Below are 25,865 nucleotides of genomic sequence, written 5' to 3'. Positions count from 1 at the left end.
TAAACTTACTAAAAATCATTCAATTATCTATTTTAAATGGGTTAATTTGTGATATGTAAATTATACTTCAATAAAGATACTTAAAAAATAAAGCAGATATGGTAAAATGGCAATTATACAGATAGTCACTGTGCTAATCTTTCAACTCTTCTACAGTTTTGAAAGTCTTCAAAATAAAAAGTTGGGGGACAGATCAGAATGACCTCTGCAAAGTACATACACTCACCCCAAAATTAGTGTTTCTAACTGTAGATTACCTAAAAGAAGTAAAGGACAGAGCACAACTCTGATAGATTTAGGATTAAATAAAAGAAGAACATATTGGAACCTAGGGCAAATTTTTATCTAAGGATGTGATTAACAATTTTTTCTCTACTTAGGTATTATTTTTTCCTAATTACACAAGTAATACATATTCATTATAGAAAATGTGAGAATTAAAGTGAAAAAGAAAGTATAAAAAAGAAAATAAAAAACTTCATAATCTCATAGCCAGAGATAAGTATTTGTAGTTTGTTTTTTATCCTTCAGGTAAATGCAGATCCATTTTGGCGAAGGAAAGCTATCTAAACGCAACATCATCACAACTTGATTATTCAATTGGTATACTAAAATTTTACATCATATCCAAACAATCACATAAATCGTAAGAATAAAAAGGCAGAATAAAAAATTTTAGATGCAAATCCAATACTTCCTTTCAGCTTCCAATTAAAAATTTCAGGGACTTCCCTGTGGCTCAGTGGTTAAGAATCCGCCTACCAATGCAGGGGACACGGGTTCGAGCCCTGGTCCAGGAAGATCCCACATGCCTCAGAGCAACTAAGCCCATGTGCCACAACTACTGAACCTGCACTCTAGAGCCCATGAGCCACAACTACTACTGAAGCCCACGCGCCTAGAGCCCATGCTGCGCAACAAGAGAAGCCACCGCAATAAGAAGCCTGCGCACCACAACGAAGAGTAGCCCCTGCTCGCCGCACCTAGAGAAAGCCCGCGCACAGCAATGAAGACCCAATGCAGCCAAAACTAAATTAATTAACTAATTAAAAAAAAATTTCACACACTAGCCTCAGCTCTCTCCCAAAACCCTCCTAAAATATAGGTATAGTGCTACAGATTGAATGAACGTTTGTGTCCCCCCAAAATTCACTGTGAAACCCTAACTCTCAATGTGATGGTATTAGGAGGTGGAGCCTTTCGGAGGTTATTAGGTCACAAGGGTAAAGCCCTCACGAATGGAATTAGTGTCCTTATAAAAGCCATCCCAGAGAGCTCCCTTGCCCCTTCCACCACATGGGGTTACAGTGAAAAGTCAATCATCTGTAAACCAGGAATCGGACCCTCACCAGACACTGAATCTGCTGGCACCCTGACCTTGGACTTCCCAGCCTCCATATATGTGAGAAATAAATCTCTGTTGTTTATCAAGCCACACAATCTATGGTATTTTTGTTATAGCAGCCTGAATGAAGAAAAATGCGGGAAAAAGTCAGAAATTCACAAGGACCAAATGAACAAGTGAGGAGGCAATATTTGGGTGGCTAGAAAGCATAGAGACAAGTGGTAAATGACTTAGCCGACCTGAGAAAGATGACTCCTCCCCGGCCAGCAGTGGGGACAAGTAGAGAAGCAATCCAATTAAAATGAGGATTCCCCAAAAGGTTCAGAAATTAAGAGCATCAGGTACCCTACAAGTGAAGGTAAATACATGGATAAAAACAGAAGTTATGCATTTGCCTAAACTATGCATCAGACCTCAGATCCTCAATACAGTCTAAACACTGCATAGCTGGTGACTGCCCCACCCTGGAGGAAATGGGTGGAGCTGTTAAGCCCTCATTTAACAAACCCTACAGTTAGGCCCACAACTTTCAAACCACTTTTTGTGTCCTACTCTTAAATACGAGTAGATAGCTAATAAACAGCAAGTACGTAAGGTAAAGTATCTAATATGATAGAAAAAAACTAAAGCAAGCAAACAGAAAACGCAACCTGAAGAAAACAACACCGAGGAGATCTCAGAAAAGAGAGCAAAAGTTTTGTCAAAAGATTAAAAGAGGGGAAAAAAAAGATAAGACAGGACCAGAACAGAAAATCCAGTGTCTGAAAAATAGGAGATCTAAGAAAAGAGAACAGAGAAAATGAAGAAGAGAAAATCAAAGAATTAATTCAAGAAAATTTCTAAGATCTAAAAAAAACAAAACAAATGAACAAACATAAGAAAAGAGAAACAGAGGTATAGACAGAGAGAACAAACAGGTGGTGGCAAAGGGGGGAGGGGGAGGAAAGAAATAGGTGAGGGAGATAAGAGGAACAAACTTCCAGCTGCAAAAAAATGAGCCACAGTTATGAAATGTACAGTGTGAGGAACATAATCAATAACTATGTAATATCTTTGTATGGTGACATATCATAACTAGACTTATCAGACTTACTGTGGTGATCATTTTGAAATATATAAAAATACCAAATCACTATATTGTGTAACAGGAACTAACAGTGTTATTGTAGGTCAATTATACTTCAAAAACAAACAAACTCATTGAAAAAGAGATCAGATTTGTGGTTACCAGAGGCAGAAGGGGGAACTGCAGGAAGGCAGTCAAAAGGTACAAAATCCCAGATATAAGATAAATAAGCACTAGGGATGTAATGTACAACATGATAAATATAATTATCATTGCTATATGTTATATATGAAGGTTAGTAAGAGACTAAATTCTAAGAATTCACTCACAAGAAAAAAATTTTTTCTATTTCTTTAATTTTGTATCTATATGACATGATGGATGTTTACTAAACTTACTGTGATAATCATTTCATGAGGTATGTAAGTTGAATCATTATGCTGTACACCTTAAAGTTATACAGTGGTGTAGTATCTCAATAAAACTGGAAGAAAAAAATAAGAAACATTCCAAGAACAGAGGACAGTTTCCAGACTAAAAGGGCTCCCCAAGGCTAAGCACAACGTATGAGAACACAGGCTGAAATGCATCACTGTCAAATTTCAGGACACTGGGGACACAGCAAAGTTACCAAAAGCTTCCAGAAAGGGAAAAAACAGAATTCATTCAAAGAAGAAAGAATCAGAACAGCATCACATTTCAACATTTCCACTGAAAAACACAAAACAAAGGAACAGTGCCTTCAAAATTCTGAGAAAAATACTTCCAATCTTCAAATTGCTACCTAACCAAACCTGGGATTATCCACTAAACATCAGAGTAAAATACAGTTTCAGAATACGAAAGTCTCAAATTTTACCTCCTCTGCACTCTCAGGAAGTTTTAAAAAATGGGGTCCAGGAAACAGGGGTTCCAACAAAGTGGGGAAAGTATGAAAGAAATCCCCGGGGTACCAGGGGAGCTGTGCAGCAGACCTAGAGTTCTACCAGTCCAGTCATAGTGGGTCAAACACGGTGGAAGACTTCTTCACAAAGATAAAACCAATAGAACACCTGAAGTGTCTAAACCTACTGAGAAGAGATTCATAGACAGTAAGTAGTTTGAGGATAACTTAGTTTAAAAAATCTGATCCCAGACTTCCCTGGTGGAGCAGTGGTTAAGAATCTACCTGCCAATGCAGGGACACGGGTTCGAGCCCTGGTCCGGGAAGGTCCTACATGCCACGGAGCAACTAAGCCCGTGCGCCACAACTACTGAGCCTGCGTGCCACAACTACTGAGCCCGTGCACCTAGAGCCCGTGCTCCACAAGAGAAACCACCGCAATGAGAAGCCCGCGCACCGCAACGAAGAGTAGCCCCCACTTGCCACAACTAGAGAAAGCCCGTGCGCGGCAATGAAGACCCAAAAATAAATAATAAGTAAATAAATTTTTTTTAAATCTGATCCCTATACAGAAAAAACAGAATATTCTGTATATCCTGTATACAGATGTTGTCTACAGATGTTGAACTATAATGCTGTATACCTGAAACTTAATAAATAAAGCATTTTAAAACTATCTAAGAAACTGAGCAAACCAAAAAATCAAAACAATGATTCCCCCTAGGACAGCAAAAGATTGTGCAGAAAAGGAAAATGAATCCCAGTACACTAATGGCTCAAGTGTCAATAAGGATTTAAATAGTTAAAACAACATAAACACTGAAAACTGATTTAACCAAATCACAAATAATTAAAATGGGAGCATTAGAGAGAGGGTGAGTGTAACTGAAAATTACCATGTGCTGGGTACAGCTCTAAATCTTTACACATATTAATTTATCCAATTCTCAGGTAAAAACTGATATTGTCTTTATATATAAGGAACCAAGACACAGAGAGAGTAAAATAACTTGCCAAAGGTCACACAGATAGTAAATAGCAGAAGCTTTGAACTTTGCTCTTTACCACCACATTGCCTCTCACAGAATAACATCCTCATCTCCCTGTGGGAAGTCAACAGATAATGGTCAAAACAGAAAAAAAAAAAAAAAAAAATCAATGGAGGTAAAAACCCAAAAAATCAGCTGAAAGAATTTAAAAAGACTGCCTTTGGAAATGAGTAAGACAAAAGGACTCTAGAATCCCTGGTTCCTTTTAACAAGCCTGCAGAACTACCTTAACCCTTTAAACTATGTGCCTTTACAATGCAGATAAAATGAAAATTGTAAGAAGAAAATGGGGCTTCCCTGCTGGCGCAGTGGTTGAGAGTCCACCTGCCGATGCAGGGGACACGGGTTCGTGCCCCGGTCTGGGAAGATCCCACATGCCGCGGAGCGGCTGGGCCCGTGAGCCGTGGCCACTGGGCCTGCGCGTCCGGGGCCTGTGCTCCGCAGCGGGAGAGGCCACAGCAGTGAGAGGCCCGCGTACCGAAAAAATAAAATAAAATAAAATAAATAAATAAAATAAAATGTACTTCCCTTTAAAAATATTTTTTAAGTGAACATTAAAATTCTTATTCAACCTTAGAAAACCGGACATACACACCAGTACAAGAGGAAGAATCTCAAAACCAAGCCCAAATATATACATAAGCATTTGATATATGATAAAGACAGCATTTCAAATCATTGGGGGGAAATGCGAATTTCACAATAAATGGGAAAACTGACTAATCGTCTGAAAAACATGTTAGATATAAACCCCAGCACACTGCCAAATAAGTTTCATCTGTATAAAAAATGTATATGTAAATTATGCAATCATAAAGAAAACAAAGGTGAATAATTATATAACGATTAGGTGGGGGAAGGATTTCTAAGCATGAAACCAAAGGCAGAAATCAAAAAGGAAAAGACTGCTGGATTCAACTTCACAAAAAAACTGCTACACAGTTAAAACAAAAATCATAAACCATGTTAAAAGACAAAGTGGAGGAAAGGTTAAGTATTTAATAAGCTATTTTCCTTAATATGCAAAGAGCTCACACAAATCAATGAAAAAAGAACAATCCAATAGAGGTAGAGAGAAAAACACACAAAAAAGTCACAGAAAAATATAAATGGCCTCAACAAAGATGGGGGGGGGAAGGGGGATACAAATGGCCAATAAGGATAAGGAAAGATGTCCTACCTCACTCATAATTAAAGCAATACAAATTAAAATGAATATATATTTAACCTATCAGACCAGCAACAATGTAAAGACCATTCTTCCATGGCTAAGAGGGTGGCAAAACAAGCACTCTTGTATACTGACAGTAAAAATGAAAACTGGTACAATACATTTGAAGTGAATTTGATACTACCTATCAAAATTTATACTGGCCATACACCTAGCCCCAGCAATCCCACTTCTAGGACTGTATCCACAAGTTTCTATAAAGATACCTATACCAGAGCAGCTTTATGAAAGCAAATACCTAGAAACTGTCCATCAGTAAGGAAGTGGTTAAACAAAATGTGGTCAGCCACAATGGAATACCATGCATCCATTAAAAAAAAAAGAAAAATAATGTCCACATTGTAAAGTTAAACAAGCTAACCTAAGAACAGTATGTATAGTGTGATTCCATTTGTGTGTGTGTTTTAAAATAAGGGGATAAGACCTCTATACGTGAGATGGTGCACCTCCATATCCTGCTCTCCCAGTTAAAAAAATCTTGACAACTGAGGTGGATGACTGACCTGAAATGGCTTGGCCTAAAGTCCATACTCAACAACATATAAAAGTTTGTTTTAAAGCATTGAGGAGGGGAACATTTCTATAACCAGGTAAAGGAATATTGTGAAGCCTTTAAAATAAAAGCGCAGAATCATATTTATTAAGAATGGAGAAATGGGGACTTCCCTGGTTGTCCAGCGGTAAAGAATCTGCCTTACAATGCAGGGGACGCGGGTTCAATCCCTGGTCAGGGAACTAAGATCCCACATGCTGCAGGACAACTAAGCCCGCATGTCACAACTACTGAACTCATGTGCCTCAACTAGAGAGCCTGCGTGCCACAAACTACAGAGCCCACACGCTCTGGAACCCGCGCACCACAACTATAGAGCCCACGCGCCCTGGAGCCTGCGAGCCACAAACAGAGAGAGAAAACATGCCGCCACAACTAGAGAGAACCCTGTGCATGCCTCAATGAAGATCCCACGTGCCGCAACTAAGACCCGACACAGCCAAAAATAAGTAAGTAAATAAATAAATAAATCTTTTTTAAAAATGAATGGAGAAATGGTCATATTTTTAAGTGAAAACAGACTACAAATAGTGTGTATATTGGTTGAAGGGTATCCCCCTGAATTCATGTCCTCCCAGAACCTCAGAACCATGATCTTATTTGGAAACAGAGTCTGTGCAGACATAATCAGTTAAGATGTGGTCATACTAGATTAGGTTGGGTCCTAAATCCAACTGGCTGGTTTCCTTCTAAGGAGACACACACCCCCACCCTCCCACCCCCTACCCCCCTCAACACACACACACACACACACACACACACACACACACACACACACACACACACACACACACACGGAAGAAGGTCATGTGACTTCTGAGACAAACTGGAGTGATGCATCTACAAGCCAAGGAACACCAAGAAACGCCAGGAGCTATCAGAAGCTAAGAAGAGGTAAGGAAGAATTCTTCCCTAAGAATCTTCAGAGGGAGCATAGCCCTGCCCATGCCCTGAATTCAGACTTCCAACCTCCAGAACTGTAAGAGAATAAATTTGTTTTAAGCCACCCAGCTTGTGGTAATTTGTTATGGCAGTCCTAGAAACCCATACAGCGTGTAAAACACAACAATCAGGAGCACAGACTCTGGTCCCAGGTTGCTTATACTTGAATCCTATTTCTACCATGTATTACCCACATAACTTTAGGTAAGTTATTTAACCTCACTGAGTCTCTAATCCTTTTCTGTAAAATGAAGATAACAGTATTTATTTCCCAGAATTATTATGAACATTAAATTATATATTAAACTTAATCACTTAAAACAATACCCAGAATATAGTAAATACTCCACTTTTGTAAAGCAAACACAGGTACACACACACACAATAGTATTAAAAGGATATAGATCAAAAGGTTAAAATTGCTTATTTCTGGGTCCCACGAGTATGGCTTATTTTTTTCTTTTTGGTATTTTCTAGCTTATATGCAGTAAGATCTATGTCATAATACAATTTTTACTATTTTTTAATTTTCAAATATTTTAAAGGCAGTAGTTCCCAGTTACAGGTGTATGCAAACCCCATCCCTCGGCTAATGATTTCCACTACTCAAAGCCTGTTATCAAAGTATTTTTTTAATTAAAAAGCAAAATTTACTTTAGAAGATAAATGCTGACCACAAAGCATTTTAGAAGCACATCGTGTATCATTCAATCAATCATTAGTAAGCTGTTGCTACATAATAGGCTATGAATCACTGACCTCAAGCACAATAATTCAAGTTCAAACTCCTGGAAACACTGTACAGACCTGAGGCTCAAACGTTTTAAGAAAACGTAACCATTCATTTTTAAAAGTGAGTCTTTTCAAACCCAGTACATAGTAAATTCAATGAGGCTGAGTTCCATATTTGGAATAAACTGCTACCCCTCCCAAGACATACATTAACTTTGGCAAATCATTAGAAAATCACTTACAAAATCAATTACCCTTCCACAGAGTGAAAAATATATTAGCATTATCTGTACAAGATGGTTTAATAATGAGTTAAAGTGAGTTTCAGTTTTGTGTTTTGGGTCCCTAAAAAGTTCAAATTATGAAATGTGTTCTCTGACAGTACCTCATAAGTAAATTCAGATAAGCTCACTGCTAGGTAGTTTACTTAACACACTTTGCTCTTAACACAGCAAAACAAAGGTTTAATAAGTATATGTAATCACTAGATGAGAGTCTTTATACAGTGAAGAAAACCCACTGCACGGGTTTTTCGTTGCTTTTCGTTGGTATTTATTATGTGTTTTTTTATTGAATTACAGTTGATTTACAATATATTAGTTTCACCACTGCATTGTTAATTTAAAAAGTATATCTATTTGATCATCCTATCCAAGTACCTCGACAGCTAATTCACTGCCCACTGAAGCAAAGAAGGTGCAAGAGATATGGTACCCACTAGTCTGGATAGGAAGAATAATTATTCAAATAGCAATACCACTGCTATTAAAAGTTTTTATATATATTTAATTTTTTATATACGCATATACATATACACACATGCAAAAAAATTACCTGTGTATATGTACAAAAGTCTATAGACATGAACATTTTCTAAAAGGTACAGAAGAAATAGTAGTGGCTATTTCTAGAAAGGAGAGGGGATTTTTGCTTTTCACTATTCATCCACAGGTTGCAAATTCGCGGCCCAAGGACCACATCCCACCTACAGATGTAGTTTATTTGGCCCACACAATGTTTTAAAAGTATTTAAAATAGTTGCCAGTGTTTGAAAATCAGGAAATTTCCCATAAAAATCTGAATTTCTGGCTTCTCTTGAAAAAATGGAAAAATCTAAGAACGCTGGGCCCCCATTCCAGCGTGGCAATATTTGACTTAAGGCAAGTATCAGACATCCTCTTTATAAAAGGCAAGTGCTTTCTAGCTCACACATACTTCAACCGTTCATGTCCCCCACCTGACATCTATAAGCATTTTAGTTTGCAACTCCTGCTTAGACCCTTCTAAACTATCTGAACTTACTATGTGCTTATGCTGCTTTTTTACAGTTTTTCCTCAATAAAAAATACTGGCAAAGATCCAGGAGAACTTCAGCGATTTTACAAAATATTTTTCTCCATTCATATCTAAATAACTGTTACCTAACTTTGACTAATACATTCTCTCATAAACCGATTACAAAAGATATTTAGTATAAGGAGACATGCCTGGAAAGGTAGGTATATAACAAGGTGGGGCCAACCTGCAGAGGGCTCAGATTGCTTCCAGAAACAATATTCTTGTTGTTACTTAAATTTTAATTTGGTTTCATGTCATGTATGTCCAAATTAAACCTACAAACAAAAGAGCCTGAAAAGAAGCTTAGTTTATAGAACTTGTTTCTTTTAACAGCACTAGACTTCAAGACTTCCATAAAAACAAAATCTTTATTCCCACCTACCTTCAGGTACTACTTCAACAAATATTTGTTGAGCACCTACTACATACAAAGAGTTGCATCAGATGCTTAGGAAGAAACAAAGGCCGTTAGGGGACATTTTCCTCTCCAGGCTGTGTATCGTATATGATAACTGTTATTAAAAAGGCAAGAGTGCATGCAGTTCAGAGAAGACAGCACTACCGAGAATTCGTGTCCTAATTTCAAAAAAAAACAATAGGATTTCACGAGGTATAAAGAAAGGAAATAACAGTATTCTAGGTAGAAGAAAAAAGTTAAAAATTGGGAAAGCAGGGCTTCCCTGGTGGCGCAGTGGTTGAGTCCGCCTGCCGATGCGGGGGACACAGCTTCGTGCCCGGTCCGGGAAGATCCAACATGCCGCGGAGCGGCTGGGCCCATGAGCCATGGCCGCTGAGCCTGCGCGTCCAGAGCCTGTGCTCCGCAACGCGAGAGGCCACAACAGTGAGAGGCCTGCATACCGGGGGGGGGGGAATTGGGAAAGCAAAAGTATGTGTGGGAAATGAGCAGCGGCCAGCTTGAATGGGGCAGAGAGGAGCAGGATATCCATCACAAAAGATATGCTGGATCAATCTATGGAAGGTCCTGAATGTCAAGCTAAAGCTCTCTGCTCTTTACCTGGTCGGCAACAAGGCACAAAGGTTCCTGAGAAAAGAAGGGCCCTGATCAAAGCTGTGATTCAGAAAGACTGACCTGGTAGGGGTATGTCCACAAAATGGACTGGAAGGAGGAGAACCTGGTGCAGAAAACCAATTTGGAGACTATTGCTATGTTACCCTGTTAAAGTGGTAACATAATCTATATAAGCTAAGGTGATGGCAAGGAGAATGGAAAAAAGAGACAGTTGGGAGGTGCACTGCAGAGTGGAAATGAGCTGGGTTTGGCAAATGATCTGGGGTATCCAGGAAAGAGAGGGCACTGGAAATAACACAGTTCAAGCCTTATGTCTGGAAGACCACTGTAGCTATTAATGAAACAGGAAAAAGTCATAAAGAAAAGCTGAAGGATTGGGGGCAGGGAGGATTGACCTTTTGAACATACATTTAGTTTTTGGTGCCAATAGAACATGCATAAGTTTTTTCCCCCATCAGAAAACCTTGCACACTTTTCTGGCCCAATTTTCAGTGGTGGCCAAAGCAAGTACAGTACATATTTAATACAAGTAAAGGATATATTTAATGGAGAGTCAATGAGAAGCCAATTCCAGAGCATATAATATGATCAAAATTAAACTCTACAGAATGAAGATGGACTCCCACCTCAACCATATGCAAAAATTAACTCAAAATGGATCAGTGAACTAAATATAAGAGATGAAACCATAAAACTCTTAGAAGAAAACATAGAGGTAAATCTTCATGATCTTGGATTGGCATAAATTATTAGCTATAACACCAAAAGCACAAGCAACAAAAAATTAAATAAATTGGACCTCACCAAAATTAAAAACAATTATGCATCATAGGACATTAACAAGAAAATTTTAGAAACAATCCATAGGGGACTTCCCTGGTGGCACAGTGGTTAAGAATCCGCCTGCCAATGCAGAGGACATGGGTTCGAGCCCTGGTCCAGGAAGATCCCACATGCCACAGAGCAACTAAGCCCGTGAGCCACAACTCCCGAAGCCCGAGCGCCTAGAGCCCGTGCTCTGCAACACATGAAGACACCGCAATGAGAAGCCCATGCACCGCAACGAAGAGTAGCCCCTGCTCATCACAACTAGAGAAAGCCCATGCACAGCAATGAAGACCCAACGCAACCAAAAATAAATAAATAAATAGATTTTTTTTAATTATGAAAAAAAACAATCCACAGAATTGGAGAAAATATTTGCAAATCAAATATCTGATAAGGGTCTAGTATCCAAAATATATAAAGAACCCTTATAACTGAACAACAAAAAGACAAACAGTCCAGTTAAAAAACCAGCAAAGGACTTTCATAGACATTTCTCCAAAAAAGATATACAAATGGCCAACAAGCATATGAAAAGACATTCATCACGATTAGTAACCAGAGAAATGCAAATCAATCTCACAATGAGGTACCACTGCAGACTCACTATAATTTAAAAAAGGAAAATAAGTGTTGTCAAGTTTGTAGGAAAATTGGTACAGACCCTCAAACATTGCTAGGGGAATGTAAATGATTCAGCCACTGTGGAAAATAGTTTGGTGGCTCCTCAAAAAGTTAAATATAGAATTACCATATGACCCAGCAATTCAACTGCTACATATATATCCAAAGAAATGAAAACAGGTACTCAAACAAGTATACCTAAACGCATGTTCACAGCAGCGCGATTCACAATAGCCAAAAGATAGAGATGGCTCAAATGTCCACCAATGGATGAATGGACAAACTGTGGTATACACATACACTGGAATATTAAACAGCCATTAAGAGGAATGAAGTACTGATACATACTATACACAACAAGATGAAGCTTGAAAGAAGCCACACACAAAAGGAAAAATATTTATGATTCCATTTATATACATCCACAGAGAAAGAATTCATATTGGTGGTTGCCAGGGGCTGGGGGGAGAAGGGAATGGGGAGCAACTTCTTGATGGGTGTCGGGTTTCCTTTTGCAGTGAAGAAAATGTTTTAGCTAGACAGAGGTATGGTTGCACAACATTGTGAACACACTAAATACCACTGAATTGTCAACTTTACTGTGGTTCAATTTTATGTCAATTTCACCCCAATTTTTAAAAAACCAACAATATTCCAAAGCAAAAATAAAAATAAGCTTCATCTCTCGTCACTTCTGATCCCATTAACCACATTCTTGCCAAGCCAATCTTCCAGACAGCTCTGCTCCAATTTATTGCTCCTTCCTGGTTTCACTCAGGAAATATCCTCCACCTAACATTACACAACTTTTCCATCAATTCAAATCCCAACCATTTCAAACCTTCTAAGAAAGCAACCTACCCACAGCAAGCACCCAATATTTGTGAATCACTGGTTCTGTTTGATTCAGTCCATTCTTACCTGTTCTGAAATTTTACTCAGTTAATTCAGCATTAACATATGAATGCTGCTTCCTTACTATCCCCAAACTTTTTCTCTCATAGTTTCAGGCATGTTCTTTTCCTGTTAGAGAGCAAATTATGATAGAGGCTGTCTTCTGCTGTTGTATTACACTATCTGCCAGGGGTCTATCCAAAGTACGTTTCTTTAAATACTGTCCGGTTGAGGGAATTCCCCGGTGGTCCAGTGGTTAGGACTCAGTGCTTTCAAGGCCGGGGCCCAGATTCAATCCCCGGTGGGGAACTAAATAAGATCCCGTAAGCCTTGTGACCAATAAATAAATAAATAAATACTGTTTGGTTGAGTTTTTGCTGTTATGTGCTAGACAAATTGGGGTGGGGGAGTCGGAAGACAAGAGATGGTAAAGAAACACCTCCACCCACCCTGGCGATAATGGAGATTAGTTCTGACTTGATATAAAATGAATCTTGATGCTCTATTTGTAAACTATTTTATATTATACCCAGAGTCCCCACCTGTGTGTGCCACTCAAAAAAGGCCAAAAAAAGTGGGAAAGAAGAAGGTCCAAACCAAGAACTCCCAACCTTCTTAAAAATGCAATAGCGTCCACAACACGCAACCCTTCCTACTCTCTTCCTAAAGCTGCTGCTTGGCACACATTTTTAAAGGAGACCATTATTAATATCATGTTTTATCTGTCATAAAGAGACTTTTCCTAGATGCATACATATAAACCAGAGAGTGGATCAGAAACTCATTTAGCATGCAGGTGACTGAGAAATGGAAGATCAGGCAGGGGAGGCACTGTGAGATCAGATAGGATGTACAATGGATTTTCTCATCGAGATTCTGATTTCACTTCATTGCATAGTGGTTATACCTTCATTTTATCCAGAAGGGTGCTTCTGACAATACTGAGAAAGTCAATAGGACATTATTTTACAAAAATGTTTTTCCTGAGTTATTTTTCTAGAAAACATCTGTTGTATCCATGATGGGCGTGTGTAGTGTTCCAAAAAATACACGCTGCTTCCTGAAGATACCTGAAGGCAACCTAGGATGTTGCAAAACTTTTGCAGTTTTGCACCAAAACTGCAAAGCACTAGCTTAATGAATAGGAGGGACAGAAACAACCAACATTGTCTATATGCTGGTCAAAAATAATTTACTTATCCCTATAATGAGAAATAACTCCTTCGTTAACATTCTCTAAAAAATCTACAAGTGTTATTTGTTTCTTGTCACAAACACTAAAGAATAACTCACTTTGAAAACGTAACAGAGACAAATGACTTTGAGGGCCACAACTGAATTTAAAATCTCATGTAACACTGAGAATTGACTAAAAATGGTAAATTTTACTTTATGTATATTTCACCACTATTAAGCTCTCCTCTCAATCCTGTTGGTTTCCACTTAAAAATATATATAAATCTATCAGACTACATTAAAGAGTGAGAAACCATTAAACTGAATGTGTTAAAATGACACATGGTTGAAAATTTCTAGTGATTTGTATTAATAGAAGCTTTCTGACCTCTTAAGGAACGTGTTTATTAGATATTCTTCATCTCCAAGGAGGACACAAGCAAATGAAAAAAGCTTAATTACAGTAAGAAAGATTCAGTTTTGACATAATTCTAACTAGAAAGGTAATTAAACACTACCATAAGGTATCATGCAAATCTCTGCCCTCAGGGATGCAAGAAAAGCTATCTTGGAAGGGTTATATGCAATTTTGCAGGAAAAACTAGAATGACCTAGAGAATCTTAAGCCAGCTTCCAGTTTTAGAATTCCAAGTTCTATACTCACAGCCCAAAAGTGTCTTTGCAAGACATTCCACCTATAGAAAGTTATTCTAATCTACAAGTCATTTCAGTTTAGCTTCAGATATTGGGTTCCTTCACCACACCATTTATGCGCTTTATGTACTTACTTAGGAACTAAAAATTAACTACTTTTGTTAAGAGTCAGTTCCACCAATCTCCAGCAGCATAGCTGCCAGCTCAGGTATAAATAGTACAAAACTGAAATAATACTGGGTTCTAAATTAAATAGAAATATCTATAGAATGCATATCCAACCTAAGACTAAAAAAAAAAAAAAAAAATCTATGTTTACACTGTAGGTAACTTATAAGGCCAAAACTCTCAATTTAGCCAATTTTCAACAGCTTCTTAAAAAGTTGTTTGTTACCAACAACAAAAATAAATTCTTACTTTTGAAAACAAACCTTTCCAAGTAGGGTTTCATTTTAGAAGACTCGTGGCCTTCATTTTAAAATAATCATTTTTATTTTACCACAATATTTTTTAACAATCACTAGACAACTGAATGGTGGTTATTTATTACAACCCAAAGCAGGCACTTATAAAGTCACAGGAGGGTTAATCATCTCAAATTCAACAGGTTAACCACAGCAATTTGAGAGAAATTTTGGCAACCTGTACCGGGACTATCTCGACAGTTTCCGAAGTCAGACATTAAATGACACTTAAAAACAATACATTTCAAAAAAAACAAACAAAACAATACATTTCTATGTAAAATAGATAGCTAGTGGGAAGCAGCCGCATAACACAGGGAGATCAGCTCAGTGCTTTGTGACCACCTAGAGGGGTGGGATAGTGAGGGTGGGAGGGAGACCCAAGAGGGAGGAGATGTGGCGATATATGTATATGTACAGCTGATTCACCTTGTTATAAAGTAGAAACTAACACACCACTGTAAAGCAATTATACTCCAATAAACATGTTAAAAAAATACATTTCTAGACTTTAGATATTTATTTAACACACAAATATTTTGACCAGGTATGCATTCATGTATGTATTTTAACTAGATTTTATTAATTATGATGAGTATTTGTTTAAAACAAAGATAAATTTAGCCAGGTCAACATAGGAATCAAAACACAATACTGGATTATGAAACTAACTGCTTTCGTTAGAAAGAAAAGCATAACAAGCCTTACTTCCTTCAGTTCACAAATTTTTCATTTTATAATCAAAGAAAAGAAAGAACATGACTTCTACAGTCAAAAAATAAGGTAACGTACTTAAAGCTGAGTTATCACTTAATTGCCTGGATTCCTAAGAAGCTACTGACTTCTGTTTTAAAACCAGAATACACTTTTTAATGGCTCACTCCTTTGTTCAGGAATGCTGATATCACCTTGTTTTATACAGAGATAACATCTCATCAGAACACATGCTACTCAGTGTCATTGAGCTTAATAATTTTTACATAAAATTCAAATAAAATTTTTATAATGCGACCATAATTTTTATTTTTCTCATCCACACTGGGCCTCACCTTTCACATCACTTAAAAACAAACAATCTTAGATGTTAAACACACACACACCTCAAGCATATAAAATTCATTACATTGTTTCTGTAGCCATTAATAATTGTACTAATAAATACTGACTCTAAAAAACTAAAAACTTATTAGGGCAGGATTTAAATGATACAACTCACAAGAGGGTGCGGAGAAATAATGATCCTCCCCTACCAAACTGGCAGCAACAATATGCCAAGTCTCTTATGCTGAACTAGTGTAAACAAGGAAGAAAAGGAGCTGGGGGCAGGAAGCAGGCAGGCAAGGGTACAATGCTCCTCAAGATATAGCTTTACGTCTAAATCTCACCAGTGTAATACCTCTTCTTGGTGTTTTCAATAACCCCTGTCACTCTCTATTAAACACATAGGCTGCTGTTCAGAAAACTACTGCAGGCTGTAGTCCCTGTCTGAGATCATCCCAGACATAAAAGATACAACTGGGGGGTCACAAATGCTTCTTTAATTATAAAGACTATCTCCTGCATTCAAAGAGTTTTCTAAACATCTAAAAACTCAATCCCACTCTTACTATAACAATCAACTTTAAAGATAAACAACAGGACCTACCAATGATGCTGCACAGAAAAAAATTCACACGTCACCACAGCTGTAAGGCTCCCATTAATAAGATGGGCATCATTCAGGATAGAGCTCGATGAGTAACGGGATCAAGACTAGGCTTACAGCCTCTTTTTCTGGCATTGCTTGAGGCATCCAGTGGACAGGGAATAAAGGGGAGGCTGGTTGTACAAGTGATGCCAAGAGAAACAAGATTCCACATGCCCAACACAGAGAGCAAAGGGCAATCATCTCATGGCTTTAAGACCAAAGAAAGATGAGTTGTTTCACCTGAAATCCTTTCAAAGGAAGTCTAATGGTCTCCACTTAATCACTCACCCCGAGTGAACTCAACAACCCCTCAGAGAACAAAGGGAAGCCTTGCTTATCAAAAATAGCAAGTGCTCCACCCAAAGCCAAGAAATACTCCTTTAGTCTAAGTTGTCATGGTCTTCTGTCCCAATTCAGTCTTCTACAAGGAAACTCCAAGCCAAAAATACTTGGTTCCCAGCCTAAGTCAAGTTCTCCATTTTCGCAAACATCTACCAACCAGCTTTCTCTCAGGTAAGCCCCTCTGGATAAGCCCCTCTCCATTCCCGCATTCTGGAGCCCAGGGCTCCAATCCCCTCAGAAAGTTCCCTCCCCCAAGATAATCTCCCTCCTTCACTTTTCCTAAGGTTTTTCCCACACCGTGCCCCAGGTCTAGCACTCCCGGTCCTCCATTAGTGGATCCCACTAGTAGATCCCACCGCTCCCTGGCACAGCTCTTGGGAAAGTCATCTTTCTTACCGTACTCACTTGTCCTCCCCCATAAAGTTTTTCCCTTTTCTTTATCTGTTTTCGAATGGACACGCACACACACACACACAATCTGTTCTTCTCGGCTCTTAACTCCCAAGTCTCACCCGCGCGCCAGGTTCTTGCATAGTACCTAATTCTCTCCCTCAGTTTCCCCTCATCCCTGTCATCCTCAGCCCCTAACTCCATACCCCAAGCTTTTGCCCACTCCCCAAATTCAGATTTTCTGTGCTTTTTACTCTTAGCCAACACCACAGCGCTCTTCCTCACAGGTCGACCCCGTGCCTCGATCCTCGAGTCTTTCCCCCTCTTCCCGCGTTCCTCGGCCGCTAATACTCCGCAGAACCTCAGGAGTAACCCCCGCCCATCTCCCTTCCGCCTCTCCTGCCCTCCACGGACCCCAACTCTCCTCATACATCTCCCTCCAGCCCTGCTCGGCCCCCAAATTTCTTCCAGGCCCCTAGGGTTCCCCACACTCCCTCCCCGCCCCGGAAAGGGGGTACCCCTCAGTGCCCGACCGTCCCGCCCGGCCGCCGAGCTTGGGCGTCCCTTCCCTTCCCCTCGGGGCCCCGAGGCCGCTGCCAGGGCTGGCGCGGCGGGGCCGGCTCACCAGTTGGTCATGTCCAGGAAGAAGGCGCAGCCGGCCGGGTTGAGCTGGAAGCCGAGCAACCGCTGGAACTCGGAGATGAGCACGTCCTTGTCGGTGGTGCCCAGGCAGCTGAACTTCTGCATCAGCTCGGGGTCCAGGTCCACGTCCATGCCCTCCATGGCTGGGGCCGGACACTCGCTTCCCCGCCTCCTCACAACTGAGCTGCCGCCGCGCCGCCGGGCCCGGGGACCGGGAGGGGGCCCGCTGCTAGCTGGCGCCGCGACCCCGCTCCTCTGAGGTAGGCCCCGGGCCTCTCACCGCCTCATAGGGGTAAACTCACTCAGCCACTCACTCACTCTCGCGCTCCCCCCCCTCCCACCCCCCCCAGTGCCGCCGCCTCCGCCGCCGCCGCCGCCGCCGCCGCCTCTCGCTTCTATGCCGCCGCCGCCTCCTCCCGCGCCGCGCCCACTGCGCAAGCGTCGCCCGCCTAGCCCCGCCCCTTCCTCTCCCGGAGTCCCGCCCCTCCGTGGCGACAGAACCCCGTGACGTCCCCCGCGTGACCTCACCGCGGTGGAGCGAGGGGGCGGGCAGTGGGAAGGAGGAAGGGGACGGCCGGGCGGCGCGGGGAGGTGACTCCTGGCCTGACCTTTTCCTCGCCCCGCCCCCACGCTGAGAGGGAGGAGTTAAAGCCCGGGGTTGGCGGGGAAAACCGCCGGGATCTTCTTGTACGACAACGGCAGCGTTTGGGAGGTGAGGAAACTGAAGTCGGGGAAGAACAGAGGCCAGGGCAAGGTCAGGTACCAGATGGCATACAAGACCCAGTCCTCTCAGCCAGGGCTTTGCCCCTCGCTCTGGAAGGACTTGTTTGCATAAGTTTCTAGAGCTGCTTTCCCAGAGGGTTAATGCCCTAAAATCCTAGGCTCCTGGCCACCCTCGGTGATGATTACTCCAGTTTACCCGTGCTGTTTCTGTTATGCAACGGTAGTCTCCAGTTTCCGGAAAGTGAGGGAGGCCTCGATACAAACGTCAATCACAGGTCCAGACGAACACCGCATATAATCTTACACCCACTCCGTCGAGACCAACCCTCTCAAAATAAAGGTTAAGTCCCGAGAATTTGACATTGCCTGTTAATTTTTTAAAGTGTTACGGTACATATAGTACACCTAACTGGTCAAGGCCCCTTTTCAAGATCAAAGAATGAGAAAGGACGCATAGGGACCATATTGTCTACCTTCATTCCTTCTTTCACCACGATTTGCCTAACACATCCACACGGGGAAAAGGCGAATAAGAAACGGTTTCCTGCCTTTAAGTGGCTCTTTGTCTGTCTTACAAATAAGGAAAGTGAGATCCAGAAAGTTTGTATGCCTTGTCCAAAAATACAGAGCAGCAAAACTAGAACCCATCTTTCATTCCTAATGGAGTATGTTTTCCATAACAATTTCAACAAGCAGACAACTAGAATAAGTGACCAGTAGTATCCGGGATGCCATGAGATTTTGGAAAGGGAAAACATTCTACCTCCTTCTGTCCCACTACCAAATAAGACTAAAACAATGGCTTTAAAAGCCTAGGTTCTGGGGTCACACATATTGGAGATTCAAATTCTCATTCTGCCAGTTATTGGTAATCATAGTGCTTGCCCAGATAGGATTGTTGTGAGGATTAAATGAGGTAACAATATATAAGCTCAGTACCCTGCCTGCTCCATAAGAAGCACTTAAGAAATGTTGACTAGTATTCTGGCCATAAACTTGAGATGACGGTGGTGGGGTTAGACAGTGATACAAGTAGGCGGGGATTACTTCTTCACCTGGTCCCTCTTCTACTTCACTTCCCTTACTCGTTCTCCGTTAAAATATGAAATATGTGCCCTTTCTCTTTTCTTAATAAGGGACCAACCTTCCTCTCTCTAATAATTTTTTTCCTCCAACAGGAGTATTTTATGGGAAACAGACACCTTTAACAGCATACTTACAAACTCGTATTAGACACTAGTTATAAACATTTTATAAGAAACTGTTCTTGGTTCTCTAAGTTCTCTGTGGAAGCTTAGATCATTGCCAGGGCCTAATTTTTGGATGGCCATAATGTTGGAATATTTCACTACTATTAAGGAAAATTTAGTCTCCCTCAGGTGAGCACATACTGTCCCAATCTTTTGGATGATGGAATGGGAACACAGAAAGATTATAAAAATCCCAACATTAGAGCTGAAAGGAACTGAGACTGTCTAATCTAACCTCCTCGTTTTACAGATGAAGGAATTGAAACCAAGAGAGGAGAATTGATTAACCCAAAATCACACAGCTAGTAATGACAGAAACTCCCAGTCTAGTGCTCTATCCACTATATCCTGCTACAATTCCCTTTATACTTTGAGTTCAATGTGGCCTTACATACAAAATAATTTGAAATGCAGATCCAAGACCTGATTTGATGTTAGACTATACACTCTCTGGAAGTGTTTTAACTTGCAACATTCATGGATTAAAGTTGTGTTGACCAAGGGTCTAAAAGAAAAAAATGTTATTGGAATCTGATGATTCTATTAGAATGCTGACCCAAAGGAAATTAAAAGCTCTTGGCCAACCCCATGCAGTACTAGGGCCTTAGCTCTCACCTAAACAGCCCGCATAATACAAAAAGATTCTTGCAAATAAGAGACCCAAATGGCTCAGAATGTCAGTTCATGATGGGAGTTATCTCAAAGGAGGATAACTACTCCTCAAATGAATTCTGAAACTTTCTGGGGACATTTTTGATTCTCATGAGATTGGGGGTGGTATTAATTCCTGGCCATTAATTCCCTGAGGACCAGAAATGCTAATCATCTACAATTCTTGGGACAGTCATGCCCAATAAAAAACTGTCCCATCCCTTGGGACTTCCCTGGAGGTCCAGTGGTTAGGACTTTGCGCTTCCATTGCAGGGGGGCATGGGTTCGATCTCTGGTGGGGGAACTAGGATCCTGCAAGTTGCACAGTGCAGCCAAAAAAAAAAAAAACTGCCCCATCCCTAACCACTGTGTACACTGACCAAGGTGGCTGGCACATTAGATATGAAGAACCAGCCCACCCCCACTCCCCCATGGAAAAATTCTTTTGTGGGGTAGGATATGAAATGGAGGAAACAGAGGTGTTACCCAGTCAGGAGAGTCTCAGAAATGTGAATCTCCACTTGAGTCTGAAGGGTTATATAACAACACCTGTGGTCCTGCCCTGATGGCTCTGCAGCTTTGTTTTGTTTTGTTGGGAAGAGGGCCTGGAGAAGGACTGGTTGAGAGGCAAAAGGACAAGTTGCTGAGCACCACCCTAAGGAAGGAAAGCTGACAAGCACTATTCCAAAAGGGCTTCTAGGCACCATCTCATGTCAGGCAATATGCTCGAATATGCCACTGCCTGGAATATGCCCAAGACCTGCCACTTTCTTTCCAAATTTCTTGAGCTGGTGATCTTATGTAAAAAATTTGGACTAATCCCAGATCCCCAGACCAGGTCAATTTCAGGGTTTCTTAAGGAAGTTAAGGCATTCTGTCATTCAGAAGTTGAAAGTCTAGGAGAAAAGTGATTCATTTCACCAGAGCAGCCTAGATTGCCTCCATATCTCCAAGTCCTTAAGATTCAGACTTGCCAAGGCCAGCTAGTACGAAGATTATGCCACAGCACAACTGATTCAGAGAATAAACAGAGTCCAAATTGATGTTAGGATACATTATATGATAATAGCAACTTGTAGTAGAAAACTTTTGGGTATTCGTCCAAACTATGATGACCTCCTTTCTCTTCAGACCTTTAACAACCCTCTAGTTGGCCCTCAGCAGCCATCTCTGACCCACATAACCATGTCCCTTAGCCTTCATTGATTGGACAAGAGGGAGACACCTGACCCAGGATAAGCCAATCAGATTCTCTCTCTCTCAGGAATTTGGAATTGGAACTCAATGGGTTGGTGGAATAGGCTGCCAACTACAAATTTGCCATCTACCTCTACAAGGATTAAATCATTAGCCACTGCAGCTGCTGACCTACAACAGCCCCTGAAAGGAGTTCAGGGTGGAGATCAGGAATGAGGCACTCTGTGCTCTGGAAAAAACTGGCAGAACAGATCTTCAGATAGGTATTTTCAGGAGATTTTATGAGCCCAATTCTTGCATCTCCTCGTATTTAGAAAAGCACTAAAATCATTAACAGTGACATCTGCTCCTCGTGACTAGCAGCAAGCCTCTGCCAAAATGTGTGCTTGAGTTTGCACATGCCACCTTCACTAAAATCATATATGACACTGACCTTCCGCCTACCTCTTTGGAGCAGTTTCTCAGAGCTGTCCGAAATGCTGTCTCTCGGGCTATTGTCTTCATTTTGCCCCAAATAAAACTTAATTCACAACTCTCACGTTGTGCATTTTTTTTCAGTCAACAAGACCTAGGCTGTTTACTTAAAAGTGAATTACAGAAATACACGAAATGAGATGATCTTTGTGGGGCACCCATGAAAAAGAGATAATGCCCACCTGCAGTAAGAGAGCCATAAAGCAGAAGCAAAGATAAGAGACCTGAAGGCATGGGAGAAAGACGTTCCTGTCATCCTGAGTCCTGGTTGTTCGGCTTCCCTAGATTCCATGGGATTCTCCAGGCTCCATTCAAAATACATTATTAGGACTTCCCTGGTGGTGCAGTGGATAAGACTCCGCGCTACCAATGCAGGGGCCTGGGTTTGATCCTTGGTCAGGGAAGTAGATCCCACATACATGCCGCAACTAAGAGTTCGCATGCCACAACCAAGACCCAGTGCAACCAAAATAAAAAATTATAATAATAATAATAAATTTTAAAAATACATTATCTCCTGGATGAAGTCAAAGAAAGAATCAAGTCGTTTAAAAAAAAAGAAAATAAAGTGATTATTCGATTTCTAGATAGAAATGGACATCCTACTCTTAAATATAATGGAAACCCCTATAGGAAAAAAGAAAAGAAGAAGAAAAATGAGGACATGGACAATTCACAAAAGAAGAAATACGAATAGCCAATAAACATATTGAAAGATGTATGCCACTCATAGATAAAGAAATGGATTAAAACAACCATAAAGTATGATGTTTGCCTAATCAGAGTGGCAAAGCTTTGAAAAATGTATAACAGCTTTTGTTGGCAAGAGTGTGGGGAAACAGGTAGTCTCAAACACCACTGCTTCTGGGAATATAAATTGATATAATTTTTCCTAAAGGTGAGTAGATGTGAATTTAGATGAATTGGTATGAAGAACCTCTAATATATTCATATACTCTAGCCCCAAAATCCCAGGTTTATAAATAAGCTTTTCATAGAAGTATTATAATACGTATAATAATGAAAAGTTAAAAAGCTGGAAATAGCACCAATGTCCACGAGTAGGAAAACTGTTCCAAAAAAAAAAAAATGTGCTGGGGACTTCCCTGGTGGCACAGTGGTTGAGAGTCTGCCTGCCGATGCAAGGGATACGGGTTCGTGCCCCGGTCCGGGAAGATCCCACATCCCGCAAAGCGGCTGGGCCTGCGCGTCTGGAGCCTGTGCTCCACAACGGAAGAGGCCACAACAGTGAGAGGCCCGCGTACAGCAAAAAAAAAAAATGTGAGCAGGGATGGACAAAATCCTTACCTTGTTTTTTTCACTAATATAGTTCAATATGAGTTTTTAATTTATGTGTTTTATTTATTTATTTTTGGCTGCATTGGATCTTCGTTGCTGCACGTGGGCTTTCTCTAGTAGCAGCGAGCAGGGGCTACTCTTTGTTGCAGTGCACAGGCTTCTCATTATGGTGGCTTGTTGCAGAGCATGTGCTCTAGGTGCGTGGGCTTCAGTAGTTGTGGCACATGGGCTCAGTAGTTGTGACTCGCGGGCTCTAGAGCGCAGGCTCGGTAGTTGTGGTATACAAGCTTAGTTGCTCCGCGGCATGTGGGATCTTCCCAGACAAGCGTCGAACCCGTGTCCCCTGCATTGGCAGGAGGATTCTTAACCACTGCGCCACCAGGGAAGCCCCAATATGAGTTTATTTTACTTCTTCACATTCTCACTCCCTATGTCAGCTGCCTTAAACCTTGTAAGCTGCAAAACCTAGGAAGCAGATAACAGTCAAATGACCTATTCAGTTGAGCAAGCAAATGTCTGCTGGCTTACTATGAGCAAGGCTGAGTTAGGGACGTTAGCTCAGAAAGAGAACCTTCATCCTTGTGCTGTGTGAATGTAGACAAACTGTCGATACTTACTTTTAGACCTCAGTTTCTTCATCTCTGTATAGAGAACGCTGCAAAAAATCACCAAAGTGGAGTAAAGAATAAATCAAACATAAGAAAGAAAAAAATACTTGAAATTGAACCTACAGGTACAATTACATAAACCTAACCACAAGCCAAAACTTTCATGTTGTGCTTATTTCCCAAGATTGGAAGCTTAAATGAGATGGGCATAAGTGATTGCAAATGTTACATGTTAAGGTATTACAGGACAATGTTAAGGTATTACAGGACATGCAAATGTTACACGTTAAGGTATTACAGTTACATATTAAGGTATTACAGGAGAGACAAAGACATACATTTCTGTAAATAACTACATAAAAATAGCCAACAGTGCAAAGCAGCATATGTTCAAGTGCCAAATGAGCAGTAGACAAAGACGTGGTAGGACTTGGGAGGAGGGAAGAGTGGAGGGTGGTCTGGGATGCTCAGAGAGGACTTCAAGCCTACCTTCCCCAGGCCATGGGTGATTCTCCACATGGTTTGAGGAGCAGGCTGGTGAGGGGACACATTATGACAAAGTCATTTAGGCATTTGTTGTTTTAATTAATATGTGTACTTAATAAAAAACATAAAATTTACCATCTTAATCATTTTCAAGTGTACAGTTCAGTAGCTAAGCATTTCCACATTATTGTGCAACCAATCTCCAGATCTGTTTCATCTTGCAAAACTGAGACTCTGTACCTATTAAACAACAATTCCCCTTTACCCTCCCCACCCAGTTCCTGGCAACCATCGTTCTCCTTTCTCTTTCTATGAATGTGAGTCCTGTAGTAATCATACAGTATTTGTCTTTTTTGTGATTGGCTTATTTCACTTAGCATAATGTCCTCAAGTTTCACTCATGCTGTAGCGCACGTCAGGATTTCCTTCCTTTGTAAGGCTGAATGATATTTCATTTTATGTATATATCACTTTTTACTTATCCATTCATCCATTGATGGACATTTGGGATGCTTCTACCTCTTGGCTACTGTGAATAGTGCTGCAGTGAACATGAATGTGCAAATATCTCTTCGAGACCCTCCTTTCAGTTCTTTTGGGTATATACCCAGAAGTGAGATTTCTGGATCATATGGTAGTTCTATTTTTAACATTTTAAGGATGCTCCATACTGTTTTCCGTAGTACTTGAACTATTTTCAATTCCACCAACTGTGCACAGGTGTTCCAATTTCTCCACATTCTTGCTAACACTGTTTATTTTCTGGTTTTTTGTTTGTTTGTTTTGTTTGGGGGTTATTTTTTGGCCATGCTATGCACCATGTGGGATCTTAGTTCCCCAACCAGGTATCAAACCCATGCCCCTGCATTGGGAGCATGGAGTCTTAAACCCTGGATGGCCAGGGAAATCCCTATTTTCTGTTTTTTTTTTTTTTTTTTTTTTTTTTTTGCGGTACGCGGGCCTCTCACTGTTGTGGCCTCTCCCGTTGCAGAGCACAGGCTCCGGACGCACAGGCTCAGCGGCCATGGCTCACGGGCCCAGCCACTCCACGGCATGTGGGATCTTCCCGGACCGGGGCACGAACCCGTGTCGCCTGCATCGGCAGGCGGACTCTCAACCACTGCGCCACCAGGGAAGCCCCTGTTTTTTGATAGTAGCCATCTAATGGGTGTGGAGTGATACCTCACTGCAGTTTTGATTTGCATTTCTGTGTGTACTGGAGGGAGCATTCTTTCTGGGAAATGAATGGGTACAGTTGAAGAGCAGCCTCCTGCAGTGAGGAGTACCTCTACTTTCAACATCCATCCATG

General features: G+C 40.9%; 1 protein-coding gene across 5 annotated transcripts in view; it reads right to left on the bottom strand.

Moving 5' to 3' along the window:
• Positions 1-18,203, bottom strand: part of ILRUN (inflammation and lipid regulator with UBA-like and NBR1-like domains) — a 121,966-nt gene extending 103,763 nt beyond the window's left edge. For 4 of the 5 annotated variants that reach the window (XM_033864396.2, XM_033864398.2, XM_033864400.2 and 1 more), the window contains exon 1: positions 17,851-18,202. In XM_033864396.2, the coding sequence (XP_033720287.1) occupies positions 17,851-18,008 (158 nt within the window). In that variant the 5' untranslated portion in view covers positions 18,009-18,202. Of the gene's footprint in view, positions 1-17,850 lie in introns of all 5 variants that reach the window. The other variant, XM_073810839.1, reaches the window with a different exon arrangement.
• Positions 18,204-25,865: the final 7,662 nt, after the last annotated feature.

This window comes from Tursiops truncatus, chromosome 10 (assembly GCF_011762595.2).
Source record: "Tursiops truncatus isolate mTurTru1 chromosome 10, mTurTru1.mat.Y, whole genome shotgun sequence".
NCBI classification, from domain to species: Eukaryota; Metazoa; Chordata; class Mammalia; order Artiodactyla; family Delphinidae; genus Tursiops; species Tursiops truncatus.
The sequence above is the reverse complement of the archived record's forward strand: the minus strand, read 5'-3'. Positions and strand labels throughout refer to the sequence as shown.